The following is a 23,261-nucleotide window of genomic DNA, read 5'->3' as shown; positions in this document are numbered from 1 at the left end:
GTTTTGTTCCTACTGAACAGAGGTTAGGTGAGATTTTTTAAGTTTTGAGGATGTTTTTGAGGCAGGGGGTAGATAACACATATATATATTTATTCTTACCAGCTCCACTGAAAAATCACACACGAACAATTGCACTATAAAGTGCATGAATGTTCTAAATTATTTTTTAAGACTTTTTGCCATGGTACCACAATAGAGGGGCCTTCAGACTGGCACAACAAGGACGTGTAACCTAACATGTATTAGGAATCTCAAAGTTTCATAAAGGTAGTGTAAGAGCATCTATCAATACTCATTTCCCTAGAAATCCCAGTGCAGGAAGCACACGAGCTTTGCTTTGCTCTGGGACTGTTTTCCTTGCCATTTACCCACTCATCTATAACAATTGCTGTCTCTTTTCCTCCCAGGCATGAGATAATTAGGAATGAATACAACATAGAAAAGAACACAGAAATGGAAAAAAATCTAGATATGCCTAAAACCTAGGTATATATCTAAAACCTAGGTAAAATAAAGAAAAAACTGAAGTTTTAAATAATAATACCACAATACTTTAATTTCAGTTAATTTGAACTTTTTCCTTAATTCTCTTAGTCTTCAAAACAACCATCTTTAAAAATGTATATGCACAATTACACAGGGCCATGGAAACAGAGAAGCTTGATTTATAAAATGATTTTTTTTAAAAATGGGATTACAAAATGTTATATTTTAGGTACAGAAGAACCTCTTAGGCCATCAGACTTGTAAGAAAGCTGGCAGCAAAGTGCTGGAGAAAGCTGAAGGATTTTGATAACAGATTCTGGAATACTATTAAACAGAGAATTAGAAACAGGGTGATCTTGAGTAAAGACAGCAAAACCAAGATTATTGGTGGCCACATAGGAAAGGCTTAGCTCTGGCTAATTATCAAATGCTGTATTCAGATTTCTGTTGCTTCTGGCCCCAAATCATGTTCGAACAAATAAAGAAAATACCACTGACAAAGCAGTGCAAAATTTCACACAAGGTAGGAATTGACTCTGCACCATTCTCACAGACATTGAGCAGAACTCTCTTTTTGAAGTATTTCATGTGATCTAGTGTTAAGCTTAGGAAAAAGAAGAATGGATAATTAGCACAGAAAACAGAAAAAGTTTTCAAGTAGAAGGACGTGCTGGTTTTGGCTGGGAAGAGTTAACTCATAGTAGAATGGGTTTAGTATGGGGCTGTTTCAGATTTGTGCTGAAAACAGTATTGGTAAAACAGGAATATTTTTGTTTTTTCTGAGCAGCATTTACAAAGGGTCAAGGCCTTTTCAGCCTCTGATCCCACAATAATTGGGATGAGAGCCCTCTCTTCCCACAATAACTGGGTAATGGTGCAAGAGGCAAGGGACACAAGTCAAAACAAGGGAAGTAAATGCAAAGAAAAATAAGTGATACACAGTCAGAAACTTTCATGTCCAAACCTAAAAAATGACTCTACCACAACTTGTGCAAGATTCACCATACCATGTAACCCCTTCACATAAAGGACCAGATTAATGACAGAAGAAGAGGTTGCTCCATAACCTCTGCTCCTGACTTTCACCCACTGTGTGCACTAGCTGGTAACACCTTTAAAAACTCCCAGGTGCTACTTCACAGTATTTGTTGTGCTCTACCAGGTACAGCAGCTCATACTGTAAGTAATAGATATGCTTTGTGGTACTTACAGTGGGAAATTTCTTTAAATTTTAATTTTTTTTTTCCCCCAGAGAGAAATAAAAACCATTCTGAACAAAGAGTATATTCAGCCAGCAGCACACACAATGCAATTTATTATTCTCTGGGTATGGATATCTCACACAAAGATATGAAGATCTGTTGTTGCTCTGGTTAATATTTTTTTTAACTAAGTAGTGGGATGACCAAGGATAGTCCCTAACCCTTCTGTGTCGCTTGAGCTGCTTAGAATCACCTGTGTCACCTGGGAATGTCAGGACATGCAATCCTGCACAAACATCTCTTTTCAAGAGGCAAGGGACTGCTTGACCCATAAATGAGGATGATGGAGCCAGCCTGGTTAACACACACGTGGCACTACTGGACCTCTTCTCCTCTTGGACGTGCCAAGGTTTGAGGTAAGAGCTTGGCAATGCATGAAAGCAGGAAAGCTCACTAGACAGGCTGTGTTGGAAGCAGTAACAGTTTGTTCATTGATTTGAAGCTCAGCACTGAGACCATGAAAGAGGATGCCCATGAGGAAGAGAGAATAAGGTAACTACTGGGAGAGATTAACTGATTCAATGTAATGACTCTGGAAGCTTTCATTTAAAGATCAAAGGACCTTATTTTCTCCACCACAAAATTTAAAGAGACAGAAATTAGCCATTTCCCCCCCATTAAACAGTTATAACCTTGGATTTTTTTCCTTTTTTGACAGCAGTTGGAACCCTGCAACTTAATTCTGAGCTATCTGAGGAGAGGCATTGGCACATGTAAGCTATTTTACTGTTCAGGCCTGGCTTCAACAGTTTGCTTTTAAATCAGTGTGTTTGGCTTCATTTTATTCTCATTTCTCCTAGATACTGCTTGTAACCTCTACAAACAGAATGTAATAAATACACTACTGAGAGCTTTTCACTGTTGGTCTCAAAGCACATTCTAAGTCTCAAATTGCAAATATTATTATTCCAGTCTTAGAGATAGAAAGACTTAATCCCAGACTAAATCATGTATCAGAAAGAAGCAAAACTCCAAACAAAGACCTGTTACCCTAATTCTGCATTCCAGCCACTGGACTAGTCCTCTGACAATCTCCCAGCTCCCCTAGAATAGTTGGGAGAAGAATTTCTTCCAAAATGCTTATCTGTCTTAACAGAAATTACTGCGGCTTCAATCAAGGGCCAGGATCATACTGGAAATGCAAATTCTGAGAAAGGGCACTGATATTTCTGCTCATAAACTTTGCAAATGAGTTACACCCAGCTGCAGCAAGGAGAAGAACAGCATGACCAAGATTTCAGTAACAGACTGCTACTACAAAAACTCCTAGGACTTTGCTTGAGTAGTGGGAAAAACAAAAGAACATTTATGATCCTAAACACCAACACTAGAGAGTTTCAACTTTATCAAAGGCAGAGGGATGATGCTGATGAAACCCCACTGTATCATCCATACCAAATGAGCAAGCTGTGCAAGAAATCACAGTCATAACATGTGGAAAACCTCTAGTGTGCAAGTTAAAGTTGTTCCTATGGGTGTTGGAATATCCTAAGTCACTCAAGCAGCACTTATGTGTCAAATGAACCAAGGTCTCCCTGACCTTAGCAGCATTACAAGGCAATCTTCACTCAGGGATTGATTGCTCCTAAACAACCTCCCTGATGCACCAGGCATACCTGCACACAATTGGAAGAGTGGGGAACAAAGTCCAAGCCCTTTTTTTCCTTTCCCAGCATGAAGCTGTTACCTGGGCGTGCTACATCTCCCTTCAGCAGACACATCTTAGGAATGAGGGTTGTTTCTACTCTCAAAATTATATTCTGGGGTAACTGCAGACTGAAGTGTTTGGAGAATGAAATAGTACAAGGGAGTTTTAACTGGGAACAGAGGAATGGTCTTCACAGCCTCATTCTCTGCCACACAGTGACCTGCAGAGGAGGAACACTGAAGGATCACCTCACTGTTAGCACTGACTTCAGTGACCTTGGAGTAATTAGCATTGCATCCAACATTCTGTAATCAGAATCAACTCTCAGGACAGCAAACATTAATGTGTGAGACAAAAAACACTAGCTCCAGAACATGTGCCTGTAACTAATTCTGTGGGAAATGGAAAGTGGATAAAGAAAATACCTTCTTTGTCATGCATGATACTCAAACTGTAACTACAGGGTATGTTGCTTTAAATGTGTCAGTGATATCTGTTTCTTGCAGCTGAAATCTTTCTCCTGTGCATTTTAATCCCAGCCTATTTACAGAACAGGCATTTAGCAGTCCACTATCCAGCTTCTGGGCTAATGAAGAACAGAAGACAACCATAAAAACAGAGACTTGTTTGTTTGTGTTTGCTCACTTGCATATCCAATTTAGTAGTGAAATTTGAGAAATATCTACCAGAAAAGTTTATCACTGTTGCAATAAATGATAATCTACTGTATTGAAAGAGTACAGATGGCAACTCTTGAAGATACTGTGACAGCAAACTAATGACATTGTTCAGTCTGGAGGGTGGAATAGCAGCTTTCTCTGCTTCAAGTTCTTTTATACAAAGAACAGAATAGCAGGTGAACAGCAAAGTAAGAAATTCATCTCTCTGGGTAAGAACAAACATGAATGACAAGTGAATTAAAAAACCTAAAACCCTTCCTCAGTCAGAGAACTCATGAGGAAATACTTCAGAAAAATAATCAATCTATGGAAAATCAATGACATTACTGAATCAATATGCAAAACAAACAAAAAAAAAAGAAATTAGAATAGCAATTAGGTGCCACAGAATCACCACAGCCCTTCATTCCTCACAGGCAACATATATAACATATATAACATATATAAGAGAGAAGTAATAATAATTTTTTATTTTTCTCATTTTCTATCTAATCAACTTGCAGGAAGTTTCTTTAAATGATGTTATCATGAAGGAATAGCACGGCACCAGAACTATATGTCAATGAGGTATTTATTCCATCCAACCAGGAGGAGATCATTCTCTCATAAACTCTTTACAAACACCGAAAAGAAAAAAAAAGTTTCCACTGGAGAGAAACATCAGGATTATGCACAATTCATGCCAACTTCTACCTTGAGAAAAAAGTTACATGAAGGATGACAGGAAATGGCTGCAGTTTTTATCTGTCAGTGGTTCAGCTGGCGGCAGTCGTCAGTGAGGGGAAGCAATACAGGCAATATGAGGCAGCAAGTCTCTGGTGAAGCCAATAATTAAGATTGCAGCTGCCCTTTCCAGGCCAGAATCCTCAAGGAAGAACCCCAGCAGGAATTCCCAGCAAAAGGGAATTCCTCCTACCAAAAGTTATAAGGCCAAAGTTGCAAGGTTTGCATAATACAGTTAATTTAGTTCAGTGTATCCAGCCACATAATGCCTTTCCTACACAAAGAACTCCATCAAATAATTATTCACTGTGTAAACCAGCCTCTTTCTCAAGGCACTCAACCTAGCTACATTCCCGAATGTCATATCAGTGTGAAGTGTGAGATTGAGGCAGCACAGCAATTGTAACCCTCACAAGAAAAGGAAACAATTTCTTTTCTACTTCTCTGCATTAGGGTATAGCAAATCTTGTGTAACAGGAATAATGTTCATGGCATTGGCATACACTAAATAAATGGCTTTTGCAGTTGCTGAATGCCTCCACTTCACTTTGGCATTTAATCAGCCACAAAAGCAGTTTATTGCGCATTATACTCCGCTACCATTAACATTATCAATTCAGCAAATATTAAAAAATATCATGCAGGTGTCACAGAAATGGGTACTTTAAAAATTATCGACAGCCTTACGCTTTCTGTTGCTCAAAGGAAAGCAAGTTAAATGTTATGGAGAGATATTGGTCCATTCTGATTAAAATGGAATGTTAAAGGAGGACACACATATCAGAACTGTTTATCCTGAGAGTGACCTGCCATGCTGATACTCTCCTCCTTGCAGGGTGAAAGCTTTTGTCTATGAAAATAAGCTGTATACTCAGCGAGTACTATCCTGGAGCACTTTGAATTCTTCACATCCTCAAATAGTTTTTATTGATTCAATGACCAAAATAAAGGAATGGAAATATGTTTCTCTTTTTTTGTAAATTCTCTCTGTTTTCAGTAGAAATAAATATTTGCACTCATGGTTTAGGGATTGGTTGCACTGACAGCTGAAAGCCTCTATTGATTTGCTACAGTGGCTTGGTAAAGGCACCTCTTGCTAATCTTTCCCACAGTGCCCTTCCAATACCTCCTGCTCTAACCTGGGAGGACAGCTCTCTCTAGGGTGATAGGTAATTAAAATCTCCTTCCCAAAGAGATACTTTGTTTTCCACCCTGTGCTTAAGAGCTGCCACTGCAGACACTGAGGTAAGAGCACTGTACAGCATCAAGGACTCCACAAATTTCATCTGAACACTACATAGGTGACATATGCACTACAGGTGTGCTGGGCTTGAGCTACTCAAGAGGGAAAGTAAGCCTTTTTAGGACTCTTATGGGCACCAGTGTAAAGCAGTTCCATGTGAAATCCTTCCTATTTCCACACAGGAAAACATTTCAACGATTAAGAGGCAATCTTTGCAGAATACTGCAGAGTTTTCTGTCCGTACAACTTGCAATTTCTGGGATGAAGTGACACAGCGGGTTTACAGATCTCCACCCTAGTTCTAGAGAATTTGGGCAAAATCCCCGAACATTTTGTGAGCAGGCGCTCCCTTGTTCTTCTTGTCCTCTCCCAGTACACAGCATTCACACAAGACCGCCTCAGGGACACAGTGAAGCCCTGAGTGCTCTCCGAGCCCTCCTACTCTGACATGAATTTGCCATAAAAATGCAGGGAAGGAAACAACACCACCTCTAGCAAACTAATCCATTTGACAGATCTGTAAGAAGACCGACAAGCAAGATGAAATCCCAGTTGCTTCCTCTGGTGCTCCCATCTGCAAACAAGCAGAAGGCGAGAAAACTGCTGGGTGCAGCAAGTCTTGTCTATTATCTCGTCGGTGATGAAGTGCAATGAGCTCTTCTGCAACTACAGCTTTGTTTCAATTTTTTAAAGAGAGAAGAAATAATTTATTGTTAGAATAGTAAATGCTGAAAAATTAAAAAATGTCTTGCTGACCTGGACAAGTGAGAAAAATTTTAAGATTTTTAAGAAGTCTTAGAATCTTAGAAATCAGAACTGAAGTAATATCTCAGCCATGGGATACTCTCTGCACAGGAATTGTACCAAGTTTTCCTGACCTTCTATCACTTATGATGAATATAAAATGGAAAAACTTTAAGTAAATTAAAATACTTGATAAATACAATAATTTATGTTGATATCAGCAAAGAACCAATGTTCTGTAACAGTAACAGAGACAATTTAGTAGAAGAGATACTCAGGAGTGAATATATTTGGAGAGACATATATGTAAGTCACTTTTCTCAATGCAATGCTGCCACCTTAAACTATTTTGAACATTTTAACTTAAATATTTAAAATTAATGAAAATTGACAGTAAAAACAATTAGTGGAAATAAAAACATCCAGGCTTCAGTGTCTTTGACAAAAATTGGTCTTAACAGATCTGAAAAATATTTATCTCCAGGTGGAAAACACAAGTCCGAGTCTACACGAGCAGCAGTGACACTAAATTTGACCTCCATTCATAGAGGAGTTCATACAGTTTGGACATTAAAGGCATTTAAAGAATTTTGAATATACATTGCAGGCTGGGAAAAAAGAAGTAAAATAAGCATCTGAACTCTTCAGTAAGAAAGGGAAAACAAATTTAAAAAACAGTGCTGTATTGAAATTTAATTACTATAGATGGAAAACTGCATTGCCTTAATTCAGATTTCAGAAGAAATAAATGACCCAAATAACTTTCAGTATTTGTAGATTACTTAATCTTGGAGTTAAGAAAAATACAATACACACACGTCTGATCTTGGGAAAAGACATCCAGTAAAGCATGACACAATCGCTGATAACCCACATGCTTTTAAAACAAGGACTGAGTGTTGAATGCACATGAAGAAGAAAAAAATAGGGGTAAGATATAAAATTATTATGTTCTTACCACGTTAACTGGAACTTCAAAGGTTGCAGTGAGTCTTTGTGTTCAGAGTTGAAGCCAAGGTGAAAAAGTTCCCTCAGTGAAACGTGGACATGTGGGAAAGCATGCAATTGAACTAGAGCTACTATTTACTCAGCATTGCAGCTTCTGGCAAATCCATGAAAAATGCTTTACTATAAATTGTGGGGAATATTAAGATATATCTACAGAAGTACAGAGGGCAGAGTCCTGGAAGTAGATTGCCCAAATCTTCAATAGCACTCTGGCAATTCATTACTAGTGGTCGATCGTTATTAATTCTTACAGTAACCATTGTACTCATATTGAACTGATTTGCAATTACCATGGAGGTAACATGCAATTCCTTAGACATTAAAACATAATTTCATAAGCTCAGGATTTTTTTTGCCTAATAGCATTTTTTTATAGTTTAAAATTATGTGTGAACAAAGAAAAAATATCAGCACTTGTTTACTGCTGAAATTCATACCCTCAGATTATTCAGATTGCATTGGTAACAACACTCTGTTTACCTTTTGAAAATACAATGTATACCAAAAAATAATAAATCTAACAGATGAACTTCAATCTTATGCAAATGTCCTTTGTTTTGTGCTCTGGTGAGCAAGCTACTGTACCAATACTTTTGGCATTAGTACAAGACTGAATCCATGGAAGCATGTGTGTATTTACACAAAAGAGGCTTCTAAGCTACAAAAATCCCTCTTGTTTGGTTACACTAATTTCCCTTGAATGAAGTTTGTATGCAAGCCAAAACAATGGTAGTTATCCTGTCCTCTAGAGTTCATTCCCAACAGAACGATGTGAATAATTGAAAACTTCCTATGTAGTCCTGTAAGACTCGTCTTCTGTAAATCAGGAGAACAAAAATGCTATTTTTTCTTCATTAGCCATTTAAAAAAATCTGATAATTGTACAGACTTAAGACTTAATTACAGAAAAAAAATCTTTTTTACTTAGAATTTTAATGAAGTCTTGAAATTTTGGAGAAGGTAGTAGGCAATTTTCTGATCTGATTAGGGAGTTAGAATTAATCTTTTAAGTTTATTATTGAAAATATATCAGGTGTGTAAGGAAGAAAATGAACTGGAATACAATGCCAGAGGCTGGTGTAAAAAAAAAAAAAATGGTAAAAGAGTCTAATGCTTTTGAGCCAAAGCACAGACACTAATTATTCAACTACCCTGCAGCAATGAAGTCTGTTGGCTCAGCCAGTAGATGTCTCTCTTAAATACACAGTTGTTACAAGAAAAACACCTTAAAGCCATGAGGCAATGAGAATTATTCCTACCTTGACTGAATAGGGTCCCAATGCTTCTGCATCAGGAGGCTGAACACCTGCAGGTCTGGAAGGTCTGGTGGTAACTTCTGCCCAGGCACTGCTGTTGGTGCTGCCGTGCAGGGTGCTCATCAGAACTCTGTATTCAAATTTCTGCCAAGGGCTCAAAGCAGTGCTCTGGTCAATGTAGCTCATGGACTGACCGAAGGGGAGATGCACCACAGTTGAGATTTGTTCTGTTCCTTTCACCCTCCTCTCTATTGTAAGGTTTTCCACCAAACCATTTGGGTGAGCAGGGGGTTGCCAGGATATGACCACAGAAGTTGGGGTATCAGAATAGAGTTCTGGAGCAGGAATATCCTCAGGGGCATCTGGAAGAGTTTGTATTTCTGGGGTTGTGGGTGAAAGAGAACATCCTTTAGAAGTGCATCCTTCTACCTGAAACACATAGGCAGTGTAAGGATGCAAGTCTTCTACAGTGCAGTTAGATGTAGTTCCTGGCACTGTAGCATGCAGTTGGCCATTTTGGTAAATATTATAATGTGTGATAATGCCATTTGGCTTTAAAGGATGCTGCCAGGTGATGCTTGCTGCCCTTGTTGTAACATCCAACAGAAGTGGTGGATCTAAAGGTCCAGGCTCTGTAATAAAATAAAATGAAATTAAAAAAAGGAAAGAGAAATTACTAACAATTTGTGATTTTTGAAATCAGTATCACCAAGTTGTACTCACCAAATGAGGCTCAAAAATCTGAAAAGGAGCTCAGGTCTACTAAACAGCCTGTTTCTTTGGAAAATGTAGGCCCAGATATTCAGGGGATGAATATGGCTCTCTCCTCAAAGGCAAGCTGCTCACCTTTCCTTGTCCCAACCCTCCTCCCTCCTCTTCTGCATCCTTTTTCCTCCTGTGTCTCAGAAATGCCCTATCAATGCTGTTTGCATGAGGAGAAAGTGTGTGGCTCAGTATAACTGTAGACCTGCAGTTCTAGCTTTTGGGGATGTTTTTCTAGAGCGCTAGATACTAATTGCAACCAACAGCACAGGCATAACAATGCTGTGTATTTTACAGCTCAGTAAGTCTCTACTGCATCTCTCATTATATATTCAATATTTTACTTCATTCTGTTTATAATTCTAATCCATTTTTTGCAATTTATCTACTCCCTGTTAATATTATAGGTGATTTTTTACTTCGACTGTGACAGAAGCTGCCGATTTAGCTCTTTCACCTACTGATAAATAAACAATGCACAGATCTGACCTTTAGGTTAACAGGTTTTATGCTTGCTCCACTCAGCACTCTAACTGATTCAATTATCATAAAGGTTCAGGAGCTTCCATGAATACTGAAAAAGACCGACCATATGCCTGCATAGGTGTTGTGGAACAGCAAATACTCTGCAGCCCTCCAGAGAAATTCCTTAATTGTAAATAATTTCACCATGCGACACAATCAAGTCACCTTGAATGCAAAACCCTCAGCCTGTGGAGGCAAAGTGTTATTTAAGCTTTACTGGGCTGCGTTAAATTCTGCAATTTGAAGGGCTGTTAAGTTTTTCAATTGAAATTTCATTTAAAATGCAGGTGCTTTTTATTATATTGAGGCTTTACTGCTCTCTAGGTACAAGCATGAACATGGTGCAATAACACAAATCTGGCTCAATCACTGATCAGTAACAGCTGTAATTCCAGAACATTTAGCATTCTTATAAACCACATCCTGAAATATATAAATTGCTACAGCAGATCAAGAAAATACTATATTCTCCCCTATTCTGCCCACAGCAATTTTGACATTTATGAGATTTTTCTGTGAACATTACATTTTATTGAAATCTTAAAAAAAGATATACTTGGATTTAGTAATTGTTTAAAATAGCTTTAGATTCGGGGATTTGAAGGGAGAGAGGGAAAGGAAGGGACCTACATTTGGAAATGTAGGTGTTCAAAAATTTAAAATTCATCAGTGATTGTGGGTGTGCCAAAACTTCAGGGGAGGTGCCATAGCATATGCTGAATTCTGTTGTAGTCAACAACACTATTATTTAATTCCTGGTGTCCGAACCGGAAGGAACATTATAGGAAGAATAACTTACTTCACCAGAAGTTAAATAATTCCTGATAAATTTTAAGGGGGGGGGGGGGGGGCGAAGGAGGAATCAAATAAATCCAGCACAATGAGTTGATTCTTCTATATTTTAGAGTAACAGCTGAAGCAGTCAAAAGTCCCTGTTCTCCTCTCACATACAAAGAGAGGTACATCAGGATTATTCCAGTCATGTCTGTGAAAACACTGCTGTAAAATTGGGACAGCAAGATTATCTGTTGTTTTTTTTTTGCTTTTAAATTTGAAAAGTAACACTGTTTTGTCTTTCATTATATGATGCATCACAAAGCAACTCCATAAAGCTCAGCTGTATCACATATCCTGCTCTACTCACAGTGATAATAAGGATGGAGTTCTGTATTTAATGCTTGTGCACACTAGGATTAATTTAGATCTCTGAATTTGCAAGTACAAAAGATGATCTGTTGTAAAGAGTAATTAAATTCTATTTGCATGTACTCCTGGGTAAAATCAATTAGGTCGTAAGTTGGAACAAAATTTAGTCCATTATTTAGACCTCACTGAAAGATGGAGAGGTGGAGGTGTAAATCTGAATTAGATTTATATTCTGTAAACCAAATTTTTTTTCTGGGATGGAAGGGAAGGAGGAGAATTTGCTTTGGAATTAAAGACCTTGAAAATCAGTTGCTGCAAATTCTAGTTTAGTGGGGGAAAGGAGCAGAAATACAATATTTACCACTGAACTACAAATTTGCATTTCATCTAATTATAGCTCATAAGCTATTGCACTGCGAGCATCTGCAGGAGGGAGAAAAAAACCGCAACAGAAAAGCCCCCCAGTATTCAAGCAGTTGCTGTAAGGGAACAGCCAAGCCTTTATACTCCTACGGAATAAGTTGCAGGCATTACAGGTGAAACATTCATGGTAATTAGTTGAACCTGAGCTTCAACGCCCCCCGAGTTCAGACTTATTCCTTAAGGACAATCTGTAATGTACAGGAGGAGCTGTCAAACTTCAGCTTTGGGTCCCCCTGGTCCCTCCCCTTCCCCTCAAAAAAGCGTATTTTGGTAGCTAGCATACCTACTCACACATTCCCTACTGCCCTTTTAAAAGAGAGACTTTTAAGACTTTCTGAGTTCAAACAAGACGTTTGAGAGATGCTTAATTGGCCCCACTGGATGGGAAAGCATTAAATCCTGGTCCCCAACTCTCATTCAGTGCAGCTTCTCTTTAAATGGCAAGCAGAATCATCTAATTCTATGTACAAATCAACTAGCACGATACTGCTTGGTTGAAAGGGTCACCACAATTATGTAAAACATGAGTATTAACTATAATTGGGATAGTTTGCTAATACAATAAAAAGCTCTGAACAAGAAAAAAGTTATGCTCACAGCAGTAGCTATCACTTTCTAAAGTAAGAATTCATGGATGAAATGACATGAAAAAGATGGTTATAAAATTTTAATGGAATGATAAAAGGCAAAAGTCATCCTCTCAGCTGAATTCTTAAAATCCCTATATATCACAATCAGCTCCTTAACTGTAAAATCAATGTGGAGTATAACATGTTGTCAGTGTGGTTGTCACTGGAGGGAAGACTGCAAAGTATGACAGCTACACAGCTCAGTCAATGATGAAAATAAAATCATAAAGCTTTTTACATGGATGTAATTGTTTATAGAAGTAACTACTGAGGATGGAACAGTGGGCATCTTTGTACTTAAGATTCTTAGTTCATATTTCAAACCATTTCATTATAGTATTAATACTAGAAGGTAGTTTCATTTTGGCAAATGAAATTATCTTTTATGGAAGACTACTTCGCTCATCTGCTTCAAAAGTTCAGACCTGATTTAAAATAAAGGCACAAAACTGTCATTAATATTTTTAAATTCCCTGACTAAAACAATACATTTGTTTACTTACTGTGAGACTTGGAAAGCAAGGAGTTATAACTCTCATGGTTGTATTTTTTGGGAGGAATCTACATTTACATTTAATATACTAAGACATGTACCAGGACTGATGCCCTTTAAAGCTAATGAGAAATACCTGATTTGCTGGCAAACCCTCTCACTAAGCAGAATAAAAATTCTGTGCCTTTTACTCTTGAATCATTTACTCTTTTTAGAAACAGGGACAATGAAATTATATGTATTAACAGAATCTCATGTCTTTCATGTACCGCTGATTGTACCCAGCAGCAAACCCAAATTGTGTAGCTCTGGGCATTAGGGACCACAGGAATCTTTTATCACATGAGATCACAGAGCTCAAAAGTCATTAAGCTGTTCATGCAATGACATGCAATCCATATGAACCCCTTCAAATATGTATTAGGAGCTGTCTTCAGAGTATTAAGACTTGTTGCCCTCTACTGCTCCAAATGTACATTGGTTCCAGAACTTCAGTTCTACCAGTCAATAAAGTTCTAATTCCTAATCTGTAGGATTATGCATGGGCAGTTTGCACTATATATCATATGATCATATATATCATATGTGCCACTACTACATCAGCTTAATTTGTTCTGTCCTTTTGCTATTTGTCAGGTATTTCACATGATTTCTCTTCCTTTTGTCACCTCACCAGGTTTTATCTTCTCGTTTCAATTTCCATTTTTCTTTCTTGAGCTCATATAACACATTCACAACAACTATTTATGGATTAGTTTATATACCTCAATTATATGGACCTAACTTACATAACTAAAGTAGGAGACCTGTCTTCTCAGACAAAAAATATCATTAGCAGAGAAAGTAAGAGATTCCAAAGGTGGCAAACTGCTTTATTTATCCTCTTGTTCTGCACTGTCTCTCTTCATTGTCTATGTCAGGAAGATTTAGGAGAATCAAGAATCATAGAATATCTAGAGTTGGAAGGGACCCATCAGGATCATCAAAGCACAACTCCACAACTCCTGACTCTGCACAGGATATTCCCAGGAGTCACACCATGTGCCTCAGAGTGGTGTCCAAACACTTCTTGAACTAAGGCTTGGGCTGTGGGCACTTCCCTGTGAAGCCTGTTCCTGCGTCCAACCAGCCTTTGAGAGAAGAACTTTTTTCTAATACCCAATGTAAACCTCCGCTGACACAACTTCAGGCCATTCCCTTGGGTCCTGCCACTGGTCAGCACAGAGAAGAGACCAGTGCCTGACCCTCCTCTTCCCCTCATGAGGAAGTTTAATCTGTGATGAGATATCCCCACAGACTAAGGCTTTTCATCCTGGAATCAAAACATTCCAGATGAGAACACCATAGCACTCTCTATGACAGGAATAATGCTCCTGATTTGACAAGAAGTAGCTCAGCTGATACATTGCAGGAGCTCTTTTTTAAAATTTATTTTTAATTGCTTTTTTATCTCCAGCAACTTCAATACATAATGATCTCCAGTGACTACTGTGTGCTTTTGCCCTTACTTACTGTGAAGGAACATTGGGCTGGCCTATAACTTCATTCTGTACAAGAGAGATGGACTTGATGTAATTTATGTAAGAAATAAAAATAAAAAATTGGACTACCTCCTAGGTACCTTGCAAAATCTTCTTTTCCAGCCAGTGCAAGCCAGACACTTTTAAAAGGGCTTTAGTAAGAGCTCTCCATACTGGAGCTGTATACTGATGCACAGAATCAAAATGTAGCCACGCCAGAGAATGTGCTGGTGACTGGTATGTTCTGCTGTATGCAGCTCACTGGGCTGCAGACAGGTTCTGGGCTGTTCAAAAGCTAATCAAGTAACAGGAAGCTTTTCTTTAAAGTAGAAATTTTGCTATCTTAGAACTTGTCAAAGCCATGGTGTATTTTCTCAAGCACTAGAAAAAGCACCTCTCTTATTTGGGAGATATCCCTCTGAACAATGTATCAGACAATATAATTTTGCAAGTCCTAAATCTACACCATAGGAACCCAGGAGATGCCATTGGGGCTGCTTCAAGTAACTGTAATCAATGTCTTTGCAAATCCCAGAGACCTCAAAGGCTCCCCATAACTAAAGGGAAAACCTAACTTGTATCTCCTTTATTACATCTAGAAGGTTTAGTTTTATTTCTGAATGTATGAGATTCTGTTCTCAGTTCAGTGGTACATACTGACCTCAGTTCAGTGGCCTTTACACTGATTGCAAGAGAGCTATCAGAAATTTACATTCAAGTTACTGAAAGCAAGCTCTAATTCAGAAACTTCATCAAATGCTTCTATCTGTAGATATTCTGGCAGTAAATATGATGTTATACTTATCAAGATCACTGGAACAAACATCTTTTATTAATGTATGTTTAGCAGGTTTTAAAATATTCATAGTTATGTATATTTTGGTTATTTGGCATGGGCAGGCTAGACTTTAAAAAATGCATGGATCAGTTACTAGTGTCAAATCATGTAAAAGGAAGTATTTGAAAATTCTTTATTGCATGTTTTCTAGCATTAAAAAATACCCCAAATCTACTAATTTGTACATTAAGATCTTCCATTGTCTGATACAATTTATTTTTATAGCAGCATTTACTAATTTTCCCTTAATGATTCCCAATATCCTCCTATTTTACCACATATTTATCATAAATTAAATATAATACACAGATATACTGTGAAATCATCAGCTTGCATTACTGGAGTTCTACTGACTTTAAAAATGGATGTGTTGATTCACATCTATTGCTGTCAAGTGTATGTGCACACAGACACACACACATGCGTATTTTTTATGCCTACAGGTACTTTATGCTTTGGTGAGACAAGACATATATTTACAGCATAAAATTCAGTAAGAACATGTAGATACACATCTAGTTCAACAGAGTAAGAGATATGGGAAATTTCCACTATTAAATTGTACTTTAAAAAGTCAAAGTCTGTTGGCTAGCAGGGCCAGGAATTAAGTGTACTTCTGCAACAAACTGTCAGTACAGGCAGTTTCATAGGAATCATGTTGAAACCTTGACAAAAACATTGCTTAGACCCAATGACAATCATTCAGTCTTAAGCAATTGAGCTGAATATCCTTTCACAGATGGCAGCTCTCCACAATGACACCACGGAGTCCTCTGTCACCACTGAAAGCTGGCTGTTTTTTTTTTTAAACTATGAGGGCTGTTGGATACTGCTGCATCTCCTGTGTGGGGCTTCCACCTAGCCCTAACTCCTCAAAAGAGAATTTCACAATTGTACACCTACAACTTAACAAAAATATTTTTTATATCAGTAACAAGAGATGCCTTTGAAATGTACTTCTCTCATCTTTGTATGTGAAAAGAAACACTATGTGAACCAGCAGACCAGACCTAAATAACTATTTCAATTTGAAAAAAATAGTCTTAGGAGACTGGTAGCATTTTGACTATGAATGCAGACAAGTTCAATAGTATTGTATCCACTTTTGTTAGCAAACAACGTACTGAAATAACTGAATCCCAGCAAGAATTGCTACAGGTTGATAACACAGGTCTGGTACCTAAAAAAAAAATTCAGAACTTACATTTACTTATAGGTAGTATGTTCATAGAAGCATTAATACCTTTGGAGCTTAAATGAATTTATCAGATAAATTTCTGTTGTGAATCATTTGCTCAGCTTCAAAGGAAAAATGTTTTAAAGTTGTGGGAAAAAAACATTTTCTACTCAATGTTTTCTCAATATAGACAGCTGACCATTTAGAGAAGGGACTAAAATCAAGTTGAGTCACCAACACTGAATATTTGTCAATGTTAGCTATCCTGCTACCTTGTACAAGAAAGCTAACAGCTCAGTTCCTTAAAAAAAAAAAAAAACAAGTCTGGAAAAAGTGTGGTTTGTATTTGTCTTGCAAACAACAAGCTCAAATACTGTCATATGTTTTTGCTTACATATTGAATCAGGTGCGAAATCCTGTCCTGTTAACTAACTGGCTGTACCTATACTCTGACAGCTGGTTGCTAAATAAAGGGACTGTTGAAAATATTGTGGGGAGTGAGTCTGGAGAACATAGAACTATTAACAATGAAAGTGATGGGATTGACAATGACAAACCAAATTTCAGACCAGTAGGCCACTACTTTGAATTAACAAAGATCTCTGGGAATGAAAAGTTCTGTGGTATCTTGAGTATTCTCAACACAGAGATAAGACAACTGTCATATACTATTAATTTCAACTTATTTTCTCTGATATGACTGAAATCAGAATCAAGTCCCTGAATATAAAGGAACACCACTTACAAAGCTGTACTTACCAGTGTATCTTAAACTAACCATATACTGCTAGAAGGATATTTTATATAGAAATAACATACTGCTGCACAAAATATGTATGTAAAGATCCATATTTTCAAGTGAATATGTAAGACAACAGATACTTGATCCTTTAGGAGTTTTTACTTCAAGTTAATACTAGGGAAGAAAATACATTACTGCTATATAAATGAGAAAGCTAGATAACTTAAAGAAATTAAGTACAATGGCAGCTAGACTGTTATTTATATTTTCTGCTAAAGGGAGATAAATAAGATCTGACTGCTTACTGTCCTCTGCTGTAGTCATTGAAGTCCAGTTGCTGTAAGCATTGCCAAAACCATTGGAGGCAACCACTCTCATCTCATACTCAGTGTAGGGCTGCAGGTCTCCAACCTGGTGCTGTAAGGAAGCAGTAGGGCTGGGAAGCAAACTGCAAAGAAAAACAGCATGAGTTACTTCAGAACACATCCCAGCACATCAAAAATGACTAAAACATTAAGTCTTGTAATGAGACCAGCCACCCTAAAGGTGAGCTGTGTTCGAGGGAAGGGGGCTTTGCTAGCTGACAGTGGATGGTGGCCGTGCTGCTGTGCGTACTCTAGAATGTCACCAGCAGAACGCCGCCGCCGCATCTGGAGTCGGTAGCTGGGCGCGCCCGGGGCGTTGTTGCGAACTGGTGTAGACCAGACAACCTGAAGACTGGTCGGAGTGGCAGATGAAAGCCTTGGAGGCATCACGCCATCTGGAGCTGTTGAAAAACATGGATGAATTAGAGCAGAGAAAACCATGGAGAACATATGCCATGTGGAAACAGAATGCTCCATATACTGGAAAAACTGTTCCTCAGGATCAACAGTAATGTTAACATGGTCCATTTAGTTTAACATTTTCACTACTGAACAATGCTGATTCTTAATTTTCTTCTTTCCAATATGTGAGTATCATCTTGCTAAAAGCAAACCTCCAAACACCAAAAGTAATTCAGAAGCAACATATTTTCTACCACCTGTTCAAACATTATCTGCTTCTCCCTGTGCCCAGCTCTGCCACCCTGAGAAGCTAAGGAAATGCTCACAGAAATGTTACCCAGCATGAGTAAAATTGATCAGACTTTTTATCATTCAGATACCTTCTTGCCCTTACAAATTAATAATAATTTAAGAAGATAACAGAGGAAATTTTAAGTTAAGAACATCTTTAGATAGAAATCAAAATAGATTCACAGAAGTCTCAGTTTGTAGCCCACTGTTTTGTTAAGGAAATTAATTTTTATGAAGTCCAAGGAACTGCAGATCAAAATGTGTCAGTAATGATACCACCAATGACCTTTCACTGCTGCAAATTTCACTGCATGCAGTAAAAAGAACTATGACAATTTGCACCTGTGAGTTTATGGCTTTGCTTTTTCTTTAACAAGAGATCAATCTGTTGAAGAAACTTCATGTATTTAAACACATCTGTAACTTTTATATACAACACATCTGTAGCCAGCCAATATCTCTGTAGCTCTTTTCTAGAGTTAAAGCACTGGAAAGTTACTACCTTTGTTATTTAAACTCTTGTATAATAGTTTTGCTTTTCATGGTCCAGTAGTTACCATTTGCCTTTTTTCCTTTGGTCTTTCTAATAGAAATTCTTTTTCATTCCTGTTATTTTCTTCTTGTCTCTATTGAAGAAAAACCAGTCTCACAGGTCTTTAACTTAAAGTGCAGTTGTAAGCCTCCAGGGCCTAAGTTGTAAGTTTTAAGATGAGCAAACAGTAATTTACAGTAAGCTTTATTATTTTCATTTACCACTGGTGTATGAGATGATTACTAAGAGGGAAGAAACAGACTTTGTGATTCACTGTGTGAGTCATTCTCTCCCTGAGACGGGTGAAAGGATGCATCAACTCCAAAAAGAAAGACATCAATCACATCTAATAGTTTTTATTTATACTGATATATACATTAACAGATATGTGAACTAGCATCTGATATTTTTACTCTGATTATACTTACATCTGGGGCACTTCCACATTTTTCATCTCCAGATCCAAATTGTATTACTGGGAAAGGCACAAAACATGTCCTGCTCCAACCTAAGAAACTTATTCCCTTTACATTAATTTCAAGATCTGTCGGTTCTCATACAAAATTTTTACTAAAAGCTGGCTTCTGGGGTACTAGAGTTTTCAGGTACTTCTGATAGTTGTGCCCCTAGCCCTACAGCCCTCCTGTTTTTTTTCAGAACAAGATGAAGTACAACAGAACCTCTAGCTTCCCTCATTTCCTTCTGCTCCTCTCTGTCACTGTGAAAAAGAAAACATATAATATGGGGGCATGAGCCAATCTGTGTTTGGATGCTCTTTCCTGCTGCTGTTATCTACATCTAGGGGAAAAGGCTCTGGTAAATCCCAAGTAAACCTGAAAATCTTCCTGTTTCCAAATCCAGAAAATATCTGAGATTTACGTAATTCACGGTCGGCAAATCCCATGCCAACACCTTCAAGGCCAATAACGAGCTTGTGAGCACTTCACCTCAGAGAGAAGAAGGTGGCTGACTTAACTTAAATAGCTCCAATATCCCTCCAGCTGAGCCATCAAAAACAAACATTTGCACACCAAATGTCTCTGCACATGACATTCACTCTCACAGTAAAATGGAAAAACTCATTTATTTACCTTACATAACATTTCTCTGTTTAGCACCAACATAAGCAGAGTTGGATTTAAGTTGTGCAATAAAAGTTTTAAAACTTATGGATGTAAAGTATAGTACTCTCAGACAATAATGTATTTTTCTGGCATCCTTTATAAGGTTATTCCTGAAGTCAAACTGAGATAGTGCAAGAAAGATGATGCAATGAAAATAAAAATTTTTAGTTCAGGGTTTTTAAGCTGACACCAACAGAAAGAGTCAATATTCCTTCAAAGCTGGGTACTACCTCATTTGAAACGAAACTGTCTGCAGATTAAAATACACCAGTTTTTCAAGTTCACACAGAAATTCTACACAGCAAGAAAAGCTACATCTAAAAATGAATCTAATTAACCGACGTAGTAATTTGGCCAGGAAGTCAAAGTTCACATTATTGAGGGGACAGTGTGAGGCAACTCACTGAGGAGGCAAAAGCGTTAAATTTATTTGCAGCTCTGTCAGGACACATGACTTCACCTTTGTCTTTCATTTACCAGTCTGTTAAATGGAGATAATAATACTGATCCTTCTTTGTAAAGCTCGCTGAGATCTACAAAGTAAAAGCTCAGATTAAGCTTTATGTATGTATAGAGGTGGTTATTATAGCGACACAGGAATGTTCATCAAAAAACAAAGATGTAGCTGTCTAAATGTCAATAACAATTCCACAGTCTGGATGTTATTTAAATGGCGTAGGTAATCTCAGCTAAATGTTCAAATCTCTTCTACCAACAAAAGCACAGCATAGGGAAGAGCATAAAATTTGGACAAATCTCTACTGTGAAAGTCGCCTGACCCTGAGTCTTGTTGGTAGAACAAGCCAAGCTCACTACTTTCAAACCAACATGTTTCAATATACAGCAACTGTATTTATCTGAATGGCTTCCTGTGGCCCACAGAGAATTTCCTCAGTGATGTACTAGTGACTGTTCTCCAAAGGAATGGGGCAGGGGGGCAGGAGGGTACAGCAAATAAATTGTCAAGTCTCTGCTGAGTCATAATGAGAAAGGTGCTCTATTAAACTAATCACGATTTGCTCATTAAAACGGCAGAGCACTTACCCCCCAAAATGGTAATTCTAATTTGCACACAAAACATCCTCTGACTGTTTCAAGCATTCCTCATCATCAAGGTCTTCAGTGTAACATTTCCCCCAGCTTAACCCTTTTTATCCAATCCATATCCCCAAGAGACTCCTCACTACCCAAGTAATAACTGGCAACAAGCAATAATTCTACTGTGAATTTCTCAACAGAAGAGCCATGTATCTATCAGCTTGATATATCGTCTTTAAGATGCAGTGTTGCACAAAAATCTCCCCTCGAGCTTTAATATGACCCTCAGGGGGCAAGCACTCCACTTGCAACCTACTGAATCAACATCTAGCCCAGTAAATCCTCACTTAGCAGGGCAGAAAGTCATGCTTTGTATATCAAGAGACTACAAAGGCAGAATAAAATATTTAATCAGATGTCAATTCTAATCAAATAATTAATAAACAGTTTCAGAAAACAATAAAAACTGAAGACTGTTTCAAGATGACGATGATATATTGTATTCCAAATACTCAGGTACATGCAGATGGATTGAGAAAGATCTGATCCCTCTTCAGGCAGTAATGTGCCAAGCAGCCTTTGAAAAGAGCTTCAACTTATTGCCTCAATTTCTTTATCTTAAATAACATGCAAAAATAGTCAGCTTTGTAAGTATTTGTTTATTTTAGGACAGCAATCATTGTGTGAAATTATTGTGCTTAAATGTTTATTCCACGTTGAAAGCTTATTTTTTTTCCGAGAGGTATTCATTATTCATTATGATAAGGATTTATCTGAAATGTAAATTTTCTGAAAGTAGACGACTTTGAGCAGGACTATTAAAAGGTGAACTATTAGGACAATAAATTATTTAATTATAAAAATGTTTCCTTTCATAGGAAGCAGAAAAGCCAGAAGAAAAGCAGAGCTCGATTACATATCTATAAAATTGGTACAAACTCATACCAACTTTGAAGTGTCACTCTATTTAACAGTGATCAGATATACTGACCCCAATGTATCCATAATATCTCCAGATAGGCATCTAGAATATTTTGGAGCTATGAATATATAACTCTGTAAGTTGTCACATCTGCATATATAAAATATTTTGCATTTGTATCTTATCAAAATATATTTCATACACATGGATACAAATGACAACTGCAGGGATTTAATTACAGGGGAGAAGGAAAATAGGCTCTCCAGCATTTGCACCAAAACAGCAAGGAAAAGTTCCACTCAGACTGCCTTTAGATGAGTGTCTTGCTCTGACATGACTACTCTTCCTCTTTTCCAGGTTCAATTCACAAACTCCATTTCTTTATCTCATTGTAGTGCTTGTTTAGGTACTCCTGACTCATTTCCTATTTTAGGTGCCCATACTGACATCATCTTATTATGGCACTTTTTATGTCAGTATGTTCTGCACTTTGACATTTGTTTCTTCTCATTTTCTCAGGTATGCCTGTTATCTAGTGGTTTGCTCAGTCCAAATAATTCCAGTCATTGCACTCCCCATAATTCTCAACTTCAGCATGTGTTTTAGTTTCATTTCAGAGAAAGACAGGCCATGATGTTGGGCCACATGTCATCACTAGAACACCATGCTAGTTATAAACCCTTATCTCTTAGTAAATCAGAAGATTGCTTTTTTTGTTTCTTATCTTCACAGGTTCACCAAAGTTTACTCCAGTTTGGTTTTTAACTCTTTCCCCATAATTTTTCCTTCTCAGCATATATTGAATATAAGAGTTGGTCTTGATTTTTTCATTTAATACATATTTGCAACCATGTTATTTCTCCCACTCTCAGTTACAAGAAAATGCACAAAACATTTTTGGATTTTATTTCTAATTTTATAATGTCACTGCTGAATGTTTTCAGTCACAGATATAGCTCCACCTAACAATACACAAACCAAGGACAAGGCACCCTTATTCAATGGACATCCTTGCACTTTGGAACACAAAATGTGAAAGGTTCATGGTGGCCCTCTCGCCATCCCCTCTCTGGCACATTTATCTTGGGAAGAAAAGATGCTGTGTTTTGGCAAAACTTAAAGCCTTTGCAAACTTAGACTAAGTCCAAACTTGTTCATACCTCATGTAATTTTCTTTTCAGAAGCATAATATAAACTGGGTTCAGAAATATTTTGTTCTCTCTTCACGATCTATCACATTTTACACTTCTGCTTTCTGCTGTAATAGCAATTTCATTTGAAA

The 23,261-nt window shown here is 37.5% G+C and overlaps 1 protein-coding gene across 1 annotated transcript in view; it reads right to left on the bottom strand.

Annotated features, from left to right (window-relative positions):
- Window positions 1-23,261, bottom strand: part of USH2A (usherin) — a 372,550-nt gene that overhangs the window by 120,911 nt on the left and 228,378 nt on the right. Inside the window, exons 38-40 of the mRNA XM_058020039.1 lie at window positions 17,921-18,071; window positions 17,611-17,753; window positions 9,054-9,682 (exon numbers count right to left, since the gene is read on the bottom strand). Coding sequence (XP_057876022.1) covers window positions 9,054-9,682; window positions 17,611-17,753; window positions 17,921-18,071 — 923 coding nt within the window. The remainder of the gene's footprint in view (window positions 1-9,053; window positions 9,683-17,610; window positions 17,754-17,920; window positions 18,072-23,261) is intronic.

The sequence above is a fragment of the Melospiza georgiana genome, chromosome 3, assembly GCF_028018845.1.
Source record: "Melospiza georgiana isolate bMelGeo1 chromosome 3, bMelGeo1.pri, whole genome shotgun sequence".
Classification (NCBI taxonomy): Eukaryota; Metazoa; Chordata; class Aves; order Passeriformes; family Passerellidae; genus Melospiza; species Melospiza georgiana.
The sequence above is the reverse complement of the archived record's forward strand: the minus strand, read 5'-3'. Positions and strand labels throughout refer to the sequence as shown.